This window comes from Parasteatoda tepidariorum, chromosome 8, assembly GCF_982258835.1.
Source record: "Parasteatoda tepidariorum strain Cologne lab strain chromosome 8, Ptep-v5.0, whole genome shotgun sequence".
Classification (NCBI taxonomy): Eukaryota; Metazoa; Arthropoda; class Arachnida; order Araneae; family Theridiidae; genus Parasteatoda; species Parasteatoda tepidariorum.
Window position 1 is genome coordinate 89,199,383 of NC_141762.1, and position 17,973 is coordinate 89,217,355.

Below are 17,973 nucleotides of genomic sequence, written 5' to 3' on the forward strand. Positions count from 1 at the left end.
AATTTATTATAATTGGATACTTCTTTCTGTACTTCCTTTTATCTTCCATTCTTCCTTCATTTTTTCGCCTTTTGCAAACAAATCTGGCTTCTATATAAATATTACTTGAATTTTTATATGTAATCAAATGCCGAATTATAAGCTGCTTACAGTTCCTGGTTAAATTATTAGACGCACTATAGGATTCTATGTAAAATCTTAATTATCGGGAGATATTATACAGCTTTATTGTTTTTACGCAAACTGAAACTGGTCTGCACTTGCTTACGTTCGTGTATTAATTAATTTAATTAGAAAATAAGATAAGTTTAGACGGTATATTATATAAATATAGAATATTTATTGTATCAGGTATTATATTTGCATATTATCATAATTCGACCCAATTATTAGGCTCACTGTAGTTTTTTAATAATTACCTGTTTTGCACGTGTTTATATTTAATACTTTTATATTTAAACATACATATAATGGGTTTTAATGCGGGAGATTTTTTATATACTTCCTATTTGTATTTATTTTTAACGTATCGAATTACAATGTTAACCAATTGATACACGAACGTAAACAAGTGCTAACCGGTTTCAGCCATGCAAAAACAATAAAGCTGTATAGTATCACCTCATAATTAAGATTTTACATAGATTCTTTTAGTACGTAGAATAATTTCGCCAGAGACTGTATTTTTATTCAACATATTGCAAATCGTTTTTTTTTTATTTAACTAGTTTGGAGAGCTATCAATGATTTTTTTATTTATTCAATCTTAAAAAACAAATTACAAAGTCAAATAATAATTTATTTTCCGAGATAAAAAGATTCTCCTCAATCACAGCGTCCATTTCTCAAAAGTATTCAGAATGAATGTGAATCTACTGGTATGCAGGTATTAGCATGCAGGGATAGAAAAGGTAGATAAGAAACAATTGATTTGAGAGTTAGTAAGGTGTGGTTATTCCAGGAAGTGAACAATTCACAGTCGACATTGATGAATGGGCAACATATGATATGCACTTAAGAATGAACTGTTCTGAAATGTACGGGGGTCAGTCGTATGATTGCAAGGTATCTATCTCAAGAAAAGAAATATAGTTTAGTGTATTCAGACGAACATGAGTAGGTGTGAAGTGATTGTAAGAGATAATGGTAAGTACTTATACCCATTCCATAAATAGTTAACTCAATTATAATAAAATACTCATAATTTTTTTTTTTTATGTGGAATTTATTTTTGGAAATAAAATAAACTGAATTGTAATGCGAACTAGATAAGTATTTCCTTATTAACTTTAGAAAAAGAGGTTTTTTAATTTTTTTTTTTATGTATCTCAGAGATGTTGTTTCTCTCTCTCATATATATATATATATTATGAAATAATTTTATTTCTTTTCAGAAAAATAAAGAAGAAACGTTTTTAAAAAGATATAGTAAATAATGTTTCTAAAATAAATACCGTCATGTGGGGCTACTTTGTGCAAGATATCGCAGTTTTTGAACTTTGACAGTTTTTGAACTTTGAACAAAGTAGCCCTTTGTGCAGCCATAGGAATTCAGTTTAATAATCATTGTTAAAAAAGTTAATTGTTGACATTTTTAATTACAAAAACATCAAGATATGTAAAGATATTTGTTTGAAAGTAACTTTCAGCGTTAAAAAACCATTTTTTATAAAGAATTTTTTTCTTAAAAAGAATGTTTATTTTAAAACATTTGAGTTTAAACAAAAGGAAACCATATACATTTTTGAACATTGAAATGGATGAAATTTCAAAAATAATAATTATTACACTTTCATTACTTATTACACTTTCGTTCTCTTCAGTTTCTGTCAAAATCACCTGATGTCCTAGAAAATATATTTTTATGTGTTAAATCGTTTGATTAATTCATTTTAAAAATCGTTGTAGAAGAAAAATAATAGTTTACGAGCACGTTTCACGTGTTTCTTGTGAATTTTATTAGAGATAGTATTTCTGTGGGTTTTGTTCTTCCGAGAAGCTTCTGCAATCGACATACCACCAGCAACTGCTTGCAAACATTGCTGCAGCTTTTCTAAGGTGTAATCACGGTAGTTTCTCGTTCTAGGTATTTTTTTTTATAACGTCTGACAATTTTTCTGTCGAAAAAATAAAAAAAAAACGAATGAAACTTTGCACAAAGTAGCCCCACAATGCATTTTTTTTTTCATTTTCCGTTTATTTGTTATTAATTTTCAAAATTTTTTAACGCTAACATGATATAATTGTTTATTAATATATAAATAAAAAAATTTGCTCTTACGACAATTGTTTTATCAACGTCTTTGCATTTCACAGCTAAAGTTTCCACGCACACTTTTCGACTTCCGACGTTCTCGGAAAATTGTTGACATTGAATAAACAAAACACACTCTGAGATTGTTTTAAAATTCGAAAATTTTTTTGTAGTAATAGAGGAGACTTCTATCTTCAAATTTCACACATTTTTAACTTGAAAAAAACATAATACTGAACAGTAGCACTTGAAAAGTGCCAAATTCGAATTTGCCCAAAGTAGCCCCCGCTGCACATGACAGTACCATTTTTTAAAAAATAATTAAATATTTTAAAAAACAAAGAATTTTTTTAAATTAAATAATATTCATAAAAATAAGAATTTCCTTACAAAATAACAATATTAAAAATTAGATCCTTCTTTAAAAAAGTAGCAATATTTTCTTACATATTTATTTCCTTTAAAAAATAAGTAATAATATAGAATTTAATAAGATTTTTTGAAAATAAGATGTTTTTAAAAATATAAATAATGTTATTTAAATTAAGAATTCCCTTTTAAAAGAATGCATATGTTTTTTAAAACAAGAAATTCCAATAAAAATGCTTTTTTAAAAAAACTAACATTTATTTTTCAAAAATAACTATTGCTTTTAGAAATAAAATTTTATGTAAAATGTGCATAAACTTTTTGATGGTTGAAAATTTAAATTTGCTGCACTTCTTCCTGCTGTTTCAAACATCCTAAGTGTATGATCTTGTAATCTCTTTTTTCTAAATACCTTCCACAGTTATAAGTTGGATAGTTTAAAACTAAAAATTTGTCCGAAAAGATTGCATCTTAAATAAGGGGATGCTCTTCCTCTATATTTTGTTCTATATATTTCATTGACAAAAAGACCTCGGTGATAAATCGCGCCAAACTATTAAGAGCTTAATGATAATTTAAAAACAAGCATTTAACTTAAAATAAAACCTAAATTAAAATGCTAAAAAAAATAGTATATTATTGAAAAAATAATCTACGTAGTAGCGTATAAAATAAAGTTTTGAAAAATTAAAAAGTATAATTAATTATTTGGTAAAATAGTTGTGTGAAACACGCGCTACCCGGTAATTAAAAAATTTAATTTTAGATTGAGACGATATATAACATGCTGAGAAATTTTAAGATGTTTAAAAATCTTGGCACGATTCGATAATTCTATTCTCTTGGTGGTGACATAGAATATCTTCGATGATATTACAATTTTATCCGATATAACGATATATTTTATATCTCTTTTATTTTCATTTAAGTTGAAATTGCTTGATAATTATTAAATATATTATTCCATATCAATTATTCAATGAACTTACGAAGATTTTTTTTTTAAAAAAAAGCAGATGTATAACATAATTTTATCAGAAACATGATTTTATAGAACTCACCATTCGTTAAACATAATGTTTTATTCGAATGTCTTTGCTAAATTACGAGTAAATTTTACGATGACTTAAAAAGAAGCATCGTATTTCACAATTAAAAACAAAATTAACATTCAGCTCTCAGCGGAAAAAATATGAATGAAGTTTTACGCTACGCATGCGTAAATCAAGTTCCTCGTACGTTAACCACATTTAAATATTAATCTTCCCATTTAAATTCTACGTCTATTCCCCATTCTACGTTGTCACCCAATCATTTTTTAAAAAGCAATTAACTTTAATTTATCTCGGCTTCTACTAAATAAAAACAGTTTAGACTTTAATTTTGCTCTAGAAAAATACGTGGGGTTATATGGTATAAAAAAAATTTATTCCTCATAATTCAAATTGTTTTCATCCCCAATTAAATTTATTAATAAATAATTATTAAAAATTAGTGTTTGAGTAAAATTATCTTTCGATAGATGGGTTTCGTAAGTGATTGCGAGTTTTTTTTTATTATTGATAACTATTATTGATTATATAAATTGCTCATTTAATTATTAAGACATGATTAAAAACACAGGAAATGAAATTAGCATTAAGGGGACCAAAATTTCACGCACACTCCATACCAAACTATTAGGGTCACAATTTCCAGATCGCAGCTACCCCCTATATTTTACAGGTCCAGAATCCCAATATGTAAAAAAAAATTATGCTTATTCATGTTTGAGATTACTCCTAGAAAAAATTAAGATTGAAACTTAGTACGTGTAAATCACCATTAGAAACTTACCACCTTAGTACCATTAGAAAGAAAGTTATTGAGGTTTATTTTTCTTCTTTTTTTTGCGCACTATGCAGTATGTAAAAAAGAAGGTAAAACGAATTACACTGAATAACTTATTATAGTCCAAGAGAGTAAACTTAAATATGATAATCAATTAGTGCACAGTCTATATTTATAGTGACGAAATCAGACACTAAAACGTATTTTCTTTGAATTTCTTTCAAAAATTATGTACTTCTGAACACAAATGTGCATAGTTCATTGACTTTAACTTCTTTTTTTTTAAATTATTAAAATGTATTAATAGCATTTAGTATAACTAAATACGATTAATAAGATTTCTTAATGCGTATCCTTTTCTATGTCACGTACAAAGATTAAAACTAAAATCTTCCATCATACTGCAAGTTCAATCAAAATATAGAGTCAATGATACCGTATATCTTGCGACTACTCATATTTTATGCTAGCCACCTGCAATTACCAGTTGATTGAACTACACGAAATTGTCACTGCGCGATACTACAAAGAAGTAGTTAATAATTGGTATTCAAAAATGCATTCAAAAAAACGATTTTTGAAAAATATCTCAAGTTAAAAAAAAAATTAAACAAATTTGAGTTTAAAAACAAAAAAAGAAAAAATAATCATAAAATATTAACTAAATTGCATTAGACATAACTTAAGTATTGTAAGCAATACTTGATTTCTTCTTAACTCGTAACATGTAGATTAAATGTATGACTTAGGTTCATGATAAATTACGTATGCATTATGTTCTTTGAACTGTTTTCCTTCGAATCTTTAATTCAATAGTAAAGTTAAAAATTGTATTTTACAGATGGAATCTGGACACCCAAAACTTCAAAAACAGAATCGACTGAAAGAGCTGACTTCATAAATCATTTTTCTGAACCTCCTTCTTTGCAGCATATTGCAGTAGTGTCGATTGCAATTGGGCTATGGATGGCGCCTGATATAAGGAATGAAATGTCGTCTTCTTTCTTATCTTCTTTCTCAAACTATAGCAGAGATAGGGCTGAGTTGGAGACAAGAATATTAAACAAATTGTCCAATAGCTCTTTGCCCTCATCGCTGAAGACTGAAATCTCATACGTTATTCGACCCATTAACGCCCGTATTCACCATTGACCCTAACCCTCAGTCAGAGTTCAAAACAGGTTTTATGAGAGCAACTCTAGGTTAGAGTCCAAAATTTCATTTCACCGTGTACGTAACTGCGAGTTACTCTAACCCAGAGTTAAGTAACTTTAACCTGAAGGTATTCCCGGTTAGAGTAACCGGGCATGCGCAGTAAACGAGTGTTTGCTCATTTACTTCGTTTTCTTCGTCGGTATTTTTTATATTTCTGCTCTTTTTCGTTTGATAATTTTAATTGTTTTGAATTACGATTCTTATTTTGTATTTTTGACCTACAGATTTCCCCGGTTTGAGCAGAAGTTTGAACGCTGATATGAAGAAGGAGATTTTTTTATTTATTTATGTTTTCAAAAATAACACTTTTGATGTTCGGTTGCTTATGTTCAATGAGGTCAATTTTTCACTTGATGCAACTATAATTAATTTATATCTTTGCCTTGCCTTCAAAAAAATAGCATACCATAATATTAATAAAATGAAAATATATTAATAAAATGAAAATTAAATAACACTTTATTTTGATGCTCAGTTGCTTTTTTTATGTTTAATAAGATCCTTTTTTTACTAGATGTAACTATAATTAATTTATATCAAATAAATGCTTATTAATAAAATGAAAATTAAATTTTCTTGAGTTAATATCTTCTACAGAAGATACTATTTATATTTCTCAAATTATTATTAGCAGTCGTTACAGCACTTAAATAATTTGTCACTCGAAAAAAAAAGTCGTGGATAATAAAGATTGCGGCTTTAATAATTCAAATGAATAGTTTAAGTAAGAATATTGTAAATAATTTAACTAACTTTTACTTATTTTTTTTAAAGAAAGAAAACAATCGATACTTGAAATAAATATAAAATTTAAAAAAGAATAAAATTCATTAAATGTTTTTAGATTTCGATAATATCTATCGAGATGATAGATCTTGCACAAAAATAAAAATAGTTTAGAGTTGAACTTCCAAAATAATGTGCAATATTTAGATTTGAAGATAACGAAAAGAATTTTAAAAAAAATTTTTAATCCATAAAATAAAGCTATTAATTAAATTTAAAAATATATACATTATTTTAAATATATATTAGAAATTATGCTGAAATAAATATTACTTAATCAATGCAAATTTTGATCCGAGGTAACATTTTAACTACGCAATAATTTGCATCAAATAACTTTGCAAATCAGGAAATTTAGAATTTTATAAGCATAAAATAATCTGCTGAATATTTCAAAAAAATAGGATCATTTGGAAGAGATTTATTGCTTAAAACTATATGAAATTAAAATGCCCGTCTTTAGTTATAATTTTTTATATATAGCCTGACTACTTTATGACATATGGGGCATAATATATATATATATTATATATGGGGCATAATATATATATATATTATATAACTGATATATTTCCATGTACAATTATCTAAATAATAAAATTTTTAAAGGCATAAAATTTTTTTTACATTTTAAAGTTTCGGAATATTTGTTCCGATTATGACATTTTTCTTTAAAAAAATTGTTATCTTATTCACCATATCACCGACGTCGATTCTCTCTTATCATCAGCAGATGGCAGCACAATAGTAGTCATTTATAACTTCTGAATAATATGAATGTGTTGATTTATGCTTATCTGTACTAAGAAGTTTATTATATACAATTTCATTTAAAATTAAAAAAAAAAAAAAATTCTTTTCAATGGTTTAAGTTATCGATAATATGTTATGAAGGGGAAGAAAAAAAAAAGATTAAAAATACGCGCATAAGGATAATAATGATGTTAGCATAATCCCCTTGATCATAGTGTAAAATAAAAGTATTAAATAATTGTGTGAAATAAAAGTATTTTTAATTGAATTTCAGTTACATTTCTATGGTTGCTTGCGGCTTTATGATATCCATAATAATAAAATATCTAAATTCATAATAATAAAGCTCGGATCCTTTTGCTCATCAATACAAGTCAGTTAGGAAAACGAAACTAAACATATTTTTTATTTGACCAGTAAAGGAGAGATTCAAATTTAATTACTCGATGCAATCTTTTTTTTTTCTTCTTTTAATAGAAATTTTTTATAAAAAAATAGCAACGAAAATTGAAAACAAACGCTGTTAATACGGCTATAAATCTACCGCCTGTAACTGCCGGTCAAGTAACCCGCAGTTGAGAAACCGACGGTCAAAAAATAATGGTGGAATCGCTTTTGAACTGTCGGTCAAAGTTTCCGAACCGGGGGTTTCGGAACTGGGAGTTACGCGCTAGGTCAGAGTCAACGGTGAATACGGGGGTAAGTGGCAGTTGTCGAAAGCGCTTCGTAGTTTCTATAGGTGGACAGGATATCAAAGAAATCTCTGTGAATATTACATGAAGCGTGGTACAATTTATTGGACAGTAGAGGGGACAGTTGACATAGTTAAATCCCTTAAGGAACTGTTCGATAATGGAACCTTAGGAAGCTTTGATATTTGCGTTTTGTATGAGATAGCCTGCTCTCACTGTTTAGAGGAATATGCTTCACTTTTGTGGGAGAAAATTCCAGAACAATTTAGAAACAGCTTTAGAATGCACAGGGATGATTTGATAACATATTGGACATGTGTCCTCGACAATAATTTAGGGAGTTTTCTAACTAGACTCATAGATTATGAAAACATATACGATAATAAGTTTAGTATTGATGTAAATATGATTACTTGCTCGATTCGAATTGGTAACATAGTTGCCCTGAAGTATTTTTGGAAAAAGTTGTCGGAGCAGGAGAAAAACGATCATTTGAGTAAGTGGATTTTGCAAACTACTCAACGTATGGGAGTTCTAAGTCATATACCTTATCAGGATTCTTCAGAAGCTTTAGATATTTTATGTTTTTTATTATCTCATGTCAAACGTTTCACTCAAATGACCAAATTTTTTCGGAAAAATTCTCGCGCATTAGTGTTTTTGTTCGAAAGTTGGCCATATCAAAGGATACTCTTGTCCACTATTTTTGAACTATTTGATAATCTGCAAGAAGAAGTTTATGCAGTTGTAATGGAGGAAATTAGTTCTAAGATGAATAAAAGGGGAAATGAAATGATGATTTTAAAAGAAATATGGTGTGCCAGTCCTTTAAGACTAAGACGATCATTTCTGAAAGATAAACTTTGCGTCGTAGTGTTGTTGCGTTTGCTGGAATTAGAAAATCTGAACATGGCTGTTAGGATATTAAATGATGCTTCTAAAGAAGAGATTAAACTATTTATATGCTTTATGTTTGGTCGGCCTGAATTTAAGCGTGCTATTTATTCAAGCAATTTGAATTCGCTTCACGAGTTATTATCAAAATCTACCTTGCCACCAGAATGTTATCCCTATAAAATCAATCTTATTGAGCAAAGAGAACAAGATAGACTTATAATATCGTGGCTTATTAGATTCAGCGATTGGCATATTTGTATTGAGTGGATATGCGATGGCAACATCCAAGCACTTGAGTCCTTCTTTAGATGGGTTTATCAATCTGTTGGAATTGAAACATTTAAGAAAACTCGATCGTCTCCGGATGTTATCTATTTGACATTAATATTTTTGTCCAACTATGAACGTGTGGGCCAGTTCATGAATTGGTATTTTCAGACGGGAGAGGAAATTCAACAATTTAAAACAAATTTTTTGCGAAAATGGGATAATTATTTTTTCAAGCGATTCATAGACATGCCGTTCATTGTATCAAAAAGAGAAGGCGATGTGTTACAAAAATTTATAAGCTACAACTTGTCTTCACTTGAAAACGTTGCAGAATTTCGACTTATTTGTCGTAGTTGTATAGAGTATGCACTGAGTAAAGGTTTTCTTGAAAGTGCCACCTTACTTTTGAATGCATCTTTTGATAATATCAATGAAGTGAAACGATACAAAAACGAACTAATTCTATCTGAGAAAGGAATTATGAAGGATCTAATCTTTAAGCAATCGCTAACTGATGCTGACTGGAATCGCGTGAAAGAAATCGTAATGTGGTCTTCGCCTCTATTCCAAAATACAGTCACAGAAATAAAGTCCCGAATTCAGGAACAAAAGACTAAAAACTCTTTCCAAAATGAATTGAATCCGCAGATTTCAGCTCTTCTTGATTTACTGGAGAATGTTAATGAGAAAGATAACAGATGATAGTCGACAATTTTTTTACGATCAAAAACCAATGCAAATAAAATCATATTTTCTGTTAAAATACAAATACTGTTCAATGCGCAATCACTGTCAAACGATTAATTGTCTTATAATAAATAGGAGATTCCATTTTTTAGTGTTAGTTCTTTAGTGTTAATGAAACAATATCCGTTATATATTATTTGTCACAACTTCAATAACTATATATATATTTCTCTTACTAGGCGCTGTTCTACCGTAAAGTGCTCGACTTCGCGTGCAGGTCGTCGGGCTACCGAAGCTGGGGGTGCCATCCCCTGATTTGCCCTCCCCAAAATTGTGATGGCATGTCTTCGGATCATCCTCAGGGATGCTTCCCAGACCGTCGCCAATAGCCCAATGTGCAGCTCTAGTGCGATGTAAATAAACTACAACAACAACTCTTACACGGCGACAAAAAAAAAGCCTCATTACAACTCCCCGAATGGCAACGCTAGAAAATCGGCCAATGATTGCAGCTAAAAACACTTTTAAAAACGGAAACTGAAATAACCAGAGAGAGCATTCTCATCAAATGTGATCTCTTCCGAAATTCAACCTATCAGCTGCCGCACGAATTTATATATTCCGAATTTATTTGACGATTTTAGATTTATATCACGAATTTATTTGTTTTATTATTGTTACTAGTTATGGATTCATTGAAAAATGAGTCTCAGTCGTGCTGTTACGCATTAAGATCTTATACTATAACACATTTCTAATTGTTTTAAGGAATTGCATGTCATTTATTTGAATTCAAATTTATTTTAATGACTAAGTATTTACTAAAAAGATATATATTTTTAAAAAAAAAAGTTGTTATATGGATTTGAATGATTGTTTTGAATTCTTAGAATTTTGTGCATTTGCAATGTACCTAAGTTAGTAGCGAGCGAAGCGAGATTGGTTTGCGAAGCAAACCATATAAGATTGCGTAGCAATTTTCGGGGGTTGGCGAGCGTCAGCGAGCAGGGGGCGCAGCCCACTAGTTATTATTATTTTCGTTATACCTGGAGAAAAATTAAAAATTTTAGGTGATTTATTTCCCCCCGCTATTCCCAAAAAAACAGTCATTAAGAATATATATATATATATATAAGTTCAAAATGAAGATAAAACAAAGAAAAATTATAGACATATGAAAAAAGGGGAGAAATAATAAGTAAAAAAATAACAAACAGTTTAAAAAAAAAAGGATGAAATTTTATTTAAAAATTTTTTTTAAAAATAAAATTTCATCCTTTTTTTTTAAACTGTTGCTTGTTATTTTTTCAATTATTATTCCCCCCCCCCTTTTTTTTCATATGTCTATAATTTTTCTTTGTTTTATCTTCATTTTGAACTTATCTAATGAGTTCTGTTTACTTGCAGCTTAAGCGCAATAAATGAAACTTATTGTTTTCTTAACTTTCTTCGTGTTTTCACGTATGTATTTATTTATTTATTTATTATATATAGAAATAAATAAATATATATATATATATATATATATATATATATATATATATATATATATACTTTTTAGTGCGTTGCTTCTCTCCATAATGCTACAAACCTATAATTATAACGACCGATACATAAAGTCCCGTTTGCTCTTCCAAATACACATCGTATTATTTTAGGAGCCGTTAGAATATCTGAATTTGACCACAGATTTAAAACTAACGACGGAAATTTTTTTCTCTTCCTATTCCCAGGAAATCACTAAAAAAAAAGGTGTTTAGCTTTTTTGAGAACTAACATTATTCCTGTGAGAGTGAGTCTATGGGTAACAAAAACGTGGAGGAAAATAGTCAAACAACTATTACTTAAGGCATTTCTACTTAATAAATGAAAACATGAATTCAAAAGGAATAGTGACAGAACTACTTATTATTACTTAGGCTATCCTGATTGTATTTATGGGTATTAAAAAAGTGTTGAATATTTTCCATTATTACGAATTGGTAGTGTTTGTCGAACCACATAGGACTTTCCTGCATGCATTCGTGATTTTCGCAAATTTCTTCTTAAAGGGTTCGATAAATTCATCGCTCTCGAGACTCTAATTCGAAAATTAAATTTCTTTCTCTTCGTAAGATAGTTTATTTTAGAGATTAGACGTGTGTTATTCATGTACTTCGCAATTTTTTAACGATTCAAAGATCAATTAGAATTAAAATGAAAGTAACATTTACAACGAAATTAATTAAAAAAAACTTAATTACCATTCGCAGTTTTAGCATTTTTGTATTCGCAATTGTATATTTACCATTCAGATTTGTCAGGATCTGATGGAATTTCAGCCCATATAATTTTAATTTTTTCAACTGTCAAGTTCAGTTTCTTAGCTTATTCATTTTTCAGGGATATTTAGGTTTTCCTATCTTTACATGCTATATATTCATCAGCGATTCAAACTCACCGATTTTAAAGACACAGAGTGCAACCCTTTTTGAGCGAAATGACTTATTTGGTTTAATGGTAGACACATTTTAAGAATAAAAAGAATTAGTTTTTACGCGTCGTTACTATTAAACTATTAAAATTATTTTTATTATAATATTATTAAAATAATTTTTAATCGTTCTAAAAAATTGAATTTATGAGAAGATTGCACTGATTGTTCGGGAATTTTGAAAATTATACATCGACTTCGGTGTTTGCAAAAACACCAACAATGTGGTTAAGATAACGCAGAATACAATATTTAATAAAATTTTTAACATGTTCTTAATTAATATTTCAGCAGGTATACGTATGGTAGACGAACATTATTCAAAAATTTAGTTTTTAATTTTAATTCGGATGGATAAAATCTAAGTTAAAAATTTCAAATTCGTTGTTTGAATTGTTTACTGTAAATAATAAATACAAGCTAATGCTTTTAATACATAAAGCAAGCTAATGTATTTTTTAGCTAATTCTTAACAATTCACATTTTATAATAGCGTATCTAGAAAATACAGGTCAAATTTCTGTTGCATGTATGGTGGTTAAGTAAAATAATTTATCAGTTACCTATTTTTAAAAAAATTCAGTTAGTTTTCAAACGACTTTATTTAAAACGATCTGTATACAAACATTTTAATAAAACAAAGATTTTAATGAACTTTGCCCTAAGTGCAAAAGTTCAGCACATAAGGCTAAAAAATAATTTAATTTTATCAAAAATTATTAAATCTTCAATTTTGATATATATTAACAAAAAGCTATAAAAATCAAGGAATGATACTCTGAAGGTATTTTTTTTTGTTGTAAACAAAATTTAATCTTTAAAAAAAATTAAAGTTCATTTTCCAAAATAGAAATAAAATATTGGCAAACATAGATTCAATGAAGCTTTAAGATTTCAATTTGCACTAGATATAGTCCTCTTGTGCTTTGGAAGGAATAAAATAGAACGTTTACATAGATAAAAACTGGAGAGGAACAAAAAATCCAATTTATATAACATATTGTTGTTCGATATTACGAATTGCTTGATAGAATTTTCATCACAAGTTCGTTCGTAAGTGCAGTAATGGACAGCAAACACATTCAAAACATGCTTTTTGCAAATAGTCATAACTATTTGTCCAAAGAAGAATCTGCATACCTTATTCATTCGAACATTATTCGTTTCGATTAGAATCGAAATTCTTTTGATTTCACAAGTTATAAAAATCAAAATGTTTTTATAATTAATGCTTAAATCAATATGAACTTAACAATTAAAATACTCTTGGTGACCAATAGGATTATTGCCACTACTTGTTCTTTGCGTAATAGTAGCAAAGTAATAGTAAAGTTCAGTAATAGTAAACGTAAACAAACACCTTCAATAAAAGCCATAAGAATATGTTTAAAACAAACACATAACCAAATTAATTGACGCTGGTAAAGTCTTTTATTTGAGAAACATAATGTCAAATTGCATTTATCGGTGGTAATAAAATGCTAAAAAGAGATTAAAAATGGTAGTTAAAATGCTTTCAATAATTGACTGTAATTTGGAAAAATATGCTTTACACCAAGAGTTATAAGCAATAATGACAATATTGTATTAAACACCAACTTGAGAGAAGATTGAATCAATTTGAGTATCAAAACAAGTATACTATCAAGTCAAAAATCTGACCATTAATTTTTTCAAACAAGTTGGTTGTCAATCAACTGATAGTCAAACAGTTCGACTATCAAATTTATGGTAATTTTTAAGAGATAAAATATCTTCCAAACGGAGTTGTTAAATAATAAAAATTCAAACTATTTTTAAAACTCACATTAAAACAAACCATCCTTAATGTATTAAATAGAAAAAAAAGAACTGAAATCATTTGTTGTCTTAGAAAAGTCATAGGACATTATTTTTCGTGAAAATATCGTTCAATTGGCTAATTTGACAGAGCTGAATATGGTTGGGTTAATAATTAAAATGCCATTGTTTTAAATCTTTAGCTGTTATCATTTGCCATCTTAGAAAAGTTGTAGGACATTTTTCATGAAAATATCGTTCAATTAGCTAATTTGACAGAGCTGAATCTGGTTGGGTTAATAATTAAAATTGTTTTAGTTCTTCAGCTGTTAAAAATCACAAACTATTTTCGGTAAATACAATATCTGACAGCATATCTCTGCAAAACATTCCATCCACCCAGAATCACAAACCTCTGTTTAAGGAAGGTATTATACACCCCGTCCATTTGGCAAACAATGAATTCCAGTTGCCAAAACTGTCCCTGTTCCAAGTAATGAAGTCCCATCGTAGCGATCTGAGCACAAAATCTAAAATATTCTTTGATGTAGTTTTCTCCTCTGAATGTAACAGCAGCGACTGTCAACAATATGTCCCTCATTGTTCCGTGGGCTTCCAGGTCGTTGATCTCCTTGGCTATCTCTTTTAAATGCCGCCTTCGATATTTAAGAATAGCGTCTCCGACCTGAGGTAAAAATCGTTTGTTAGTTCTGTAATTCTCCATCTGTTCTATGTGAGGCAGGGACCACGTATGATCAAATTTCTTAGCACTGTATTTGAGTAAATCATATGTGAAGGCTTTGTACCGAAAATAATCACGCTCATGAACTGTTGAATCCATTGCTGAATATAATTTTTTTAAATCTTTCGTCAAATTTTGTCACGTTTCGGATGATACGTTAGTTATTTTCACAGAAGTGGTACTGTTGGATTGTACAAAATCGTTTTTCTCCACTTCAATCCTACATATGTTTTAAACACTTTATGAACGGTAAAGAGCTTAGACTATTTAGTATATAGCTGTTGTACTTTTTTAATAAAAATAACCAAAACCATTGGGCTTTGAATCTGAAAATGGGACGTCGTATTAGCTTTATTTTTGGTCTAACATTGGTATAAATTTTTTATCGTCTGTTTTTTCTAAAACTAACACCTTACTAGCCCTGCCGTCTGGTGGTCCCGCCGGAGTCCCGCGGAGAGGTAACGGGCTTGAATCCCACTGAAACCTCGCATGCATTTTTTTGATTCCTTCTCTAATTTATTCTCCCTCTGTACGTCAAATTGTGACCTACTTGAGTAGGGTTATTTTGATATCATTAACCAAGCTTGCAAACAACCAAATAAAAGCTGAATTTTTGAATTTTAGAGTCACCGAGAAGCTTCGGCACTTGTACGCAAGAAGCATACGTGCTATTTAAGGTCCTCCGTGGCTAAGGGGTATTGGCCTACCACCAAACGCTCTGAATTGTGATAGCAACGGGTTTGAATCCCGCCACAACCCAGTTGTACTATCTAAGTGATGTATTTCCTCAATTTAGGACATCAGTTCTCCAACTTGACGAGGTTTTATAAGCTTTTCTTTGAATTAAGCAAAAGTCCGAGATAGGTTGGTAGGTAGATCTGCACAATGGGCTATTGGCGACGGTCCGGAAAACATCCCTCAGGATGATCCGGAGACATGCTGCCACTATTTATGAGACCATTTCCTCAATTTAGACATAGATCTGAAGGGGAAGGAATTTTTCTCCAGATCCATGCACCCATGGTACTGTTCAGCGACCGACAACAGGACTTCGACTATACAGATTTTACGAGCACATGTATCGCATGTACTCGGTGGATCTTCGTGGAGTCGAGGTTTGTACCCAGGACCCTCCGAACCGAAGTCTGATTTTCCCTGGGCTACCACGGCCCTCAAAAGTCTAAATATATGTGTGTAAAATAAGGAAATATATGTGCTTAAGGTTTATTGGAATTACATGGAGATCAAGCTTGTGGAATCAATTTAGGCTTTTAAAGCTTGGTTAAATAGAAGGACAAATAGCACATTACAGAAGAACAGAACGAAGGACATCCATCCAGGATAACAGTGGGATTCGAACCCGCTACCTCCACGCTTTGCACAGCGTTGGGCGGGTGATATCGGTCCGCCAGGGTGGCCCATATGTGCTTGAGTAACGTAGAACAACTTTGTCAAAGAATCAAACAACCTGCTGTATGCATATTTTATTTTCTTCTCTGACGTTCTTCTAAAATGTGAGCGTTTACCAATTTAATAAAAGAGCATAGGAAGTTCTTTGATCTGTATTTTGTGTACAAAATGAAATAGATTTCACAGGTTTGTGAATCAAAGTCATTGAAAATCTTTACAGCTCACTTGAAGACATTAATCGTAATTGTTTCATTTTAGTATATTTTTTTTTCCAATTATGCACAGATATGCTACTTAGAATGGCTAAGAACCTTCAGTCAATTACAAGTATAAACCCGCGATCTTAGTATCGTAGACCACGATCCTACTTTCAAGGCCATCTTGGCTCAGTGCTTTAAAGTATTTATTTTTTAAAATATTTATTGGTACACATACATGCAGGCTTATGTACTCAATTATATAAGTATGGCTAATAAGCCTCTGTCAAGTAATTACATTACATAAATTTTCAGGCTTGTGTGCTCAATTAAGGCTTATAAAACTTTGTCAAATAGAAGGACAGATAGCACAACACAGAGAAGGACAGCACAAAGATACATCCAGGGTAACAGCGAGATTCGAACCAGCTACCTCCACGCTTTGCATAGCGTTCGGTGATCGGTACCGTTCGGCGTGGGAGACCCCTACTGAAAGTAACATAGATAGAAAAAACGATGAGTGGAATAAAAAAGAATGATGCTTGTTGTTGTTCCTAATTTCACTTGCCAATACCAGCAAGCCTGTTGGATGAAATCAAGCGAATTAAAGGCAAAGGGTGCGTTTCTGAATAATGCTTTCTGAATATCTATATTTTTTATTATTTTGCAAAAGAATAAAAAATACCGCACACCTTCGGTTCCTACGCAGACTGATCCAAGTGGTCACCCACCCGCACACTGACCGCAGCCAGTGATGCTTGACTTCGGTGATCTGCTGGGAACCGTGTCTTAACGATCAGTCCACTGAGGGACAGTTATAGTTTCATACAGTACGTTTCATAGGGACCGAGGGTGTGCGGTATTGGTCCTCGTTAAACTGTGCTACCGTAAAGTGCTCGACTTCGCGTGTAGGTCATCGGGCTACCGAAGCGGGGGTGCCATCCCCTCTGCAGATGATTAAAATTCTGATGGCTTGTCTTCGGACCATCCTCAGGGATGTTTCCCAGACAGTCGCCAATAGCTCATTGTGCAGCTCTAGTGCGACGTAAATGAACTACAAAAAAATCATACAGTACGTACTTATGACGTACCCATCGTAATAAAAATTATCTGACCGAAATTAATCTATTATTGATAATATGTTTGTAAACATTGTGGTTCAAAAGGCCGTTTTTTAGAAGGCGCTGTATCCTCATATAAAATAATACAGCTTACGCTATTGATATAATTGCTGTAAGTTTGTCACAGTTATTTATGACTGTTTGTTCAACATTTGCCTGTATTTTATCCATATCACCAATGCTTATTATTAAAATGGCATACAACCTCAATACGTAAAAAAAGCTTCAGTCTTATGAAAATGTAAACCGTTGGTGATGTAATTTGTTAACATTTGAAAAATTACTCCGACATTGTATTATCTAGGCTTATAAAATTTGTAAAAGTAAAGAATTGTTCATTGATTTTTATAATTTTCATTCAAATGGAAAAACATCATCAAATCGGCGATTTTTTAAGTATTTGTTCCAAAAGCCAGTATTTTTTCTGGCGGGATAGTATATATAGTTTAAAATTATATCTCTCCTGCGAGAGTAAGGCACTACTTAATCCGTGTTTTT

The 17,973-nt window shown here is 30.5% G+C and overlaps 2 protein-coding genes across 2 annotated transcripts; both read left to right on the plus strand.

The window, feature by feature from the left end:
• Positions 1-823: 823 nt before the first annotated feature.
• LOC147806523 (uncharacterized) lies at positions 824-6,467 on the plus strand. Its single transcript, XM_087169323.1, has 2 exons — positions 824-1,146; positions 5,295-6,467. The coding sequence occupies exons 1-2, from the start codon at positions 1,113-1,115 to the stop codon at positions 5,603-5,605; spliced, it is 345 nt and encodes a 114-aa protein (XP_087025449.1). The 5' UTR covers positions 824-1,112; the 3' UTR covers positions 5,606-6,467.
• Positions 6,468-7,031: 564 nt separating this feature from the next.
• LOC147806524 (uncharacterized) lies at positions 7,032-9,897 on the plus strand. Its single transcript, XM_087169322.1, has one exon. The coding sequence runs from the start codon at positions 7,984-7,986 to the stop codon at positions 9,766-9,768; it is 1,785 nt and encodes a 594-aa protein (XP_087025448.1). The 5' UTR covers positions 7,032-7,983; the 3' UTR covers positions 9,769-9,897.
• The last annotated feature ends 8,076 nt before the right edge of the window (positions 9,898-17,973 follow it).

Bases quoted from the DNA above. Each gene is read 5' to 3' on its own strand.
- LOC147806523 (XM_087169323.1), top strand. From the start codon at position 1,113: ATGAGTAGGTGTGAAGTGATTGTAAGAGATAATG. The intron at 1,147-5,294 runs GTAAGTACTTAT...TGTATTTTACAG, and splicing joins AGTGATTGTAAGAGATAATG to ATGGAATCTGGACACCCAAA.
- LOC147806524 (XM_087169322.1), top strand. From the start codon at position 7,984: ATGAAGCGTGGTACAATTTATTGGACAGTAGAGGGGACAGTTGACATA.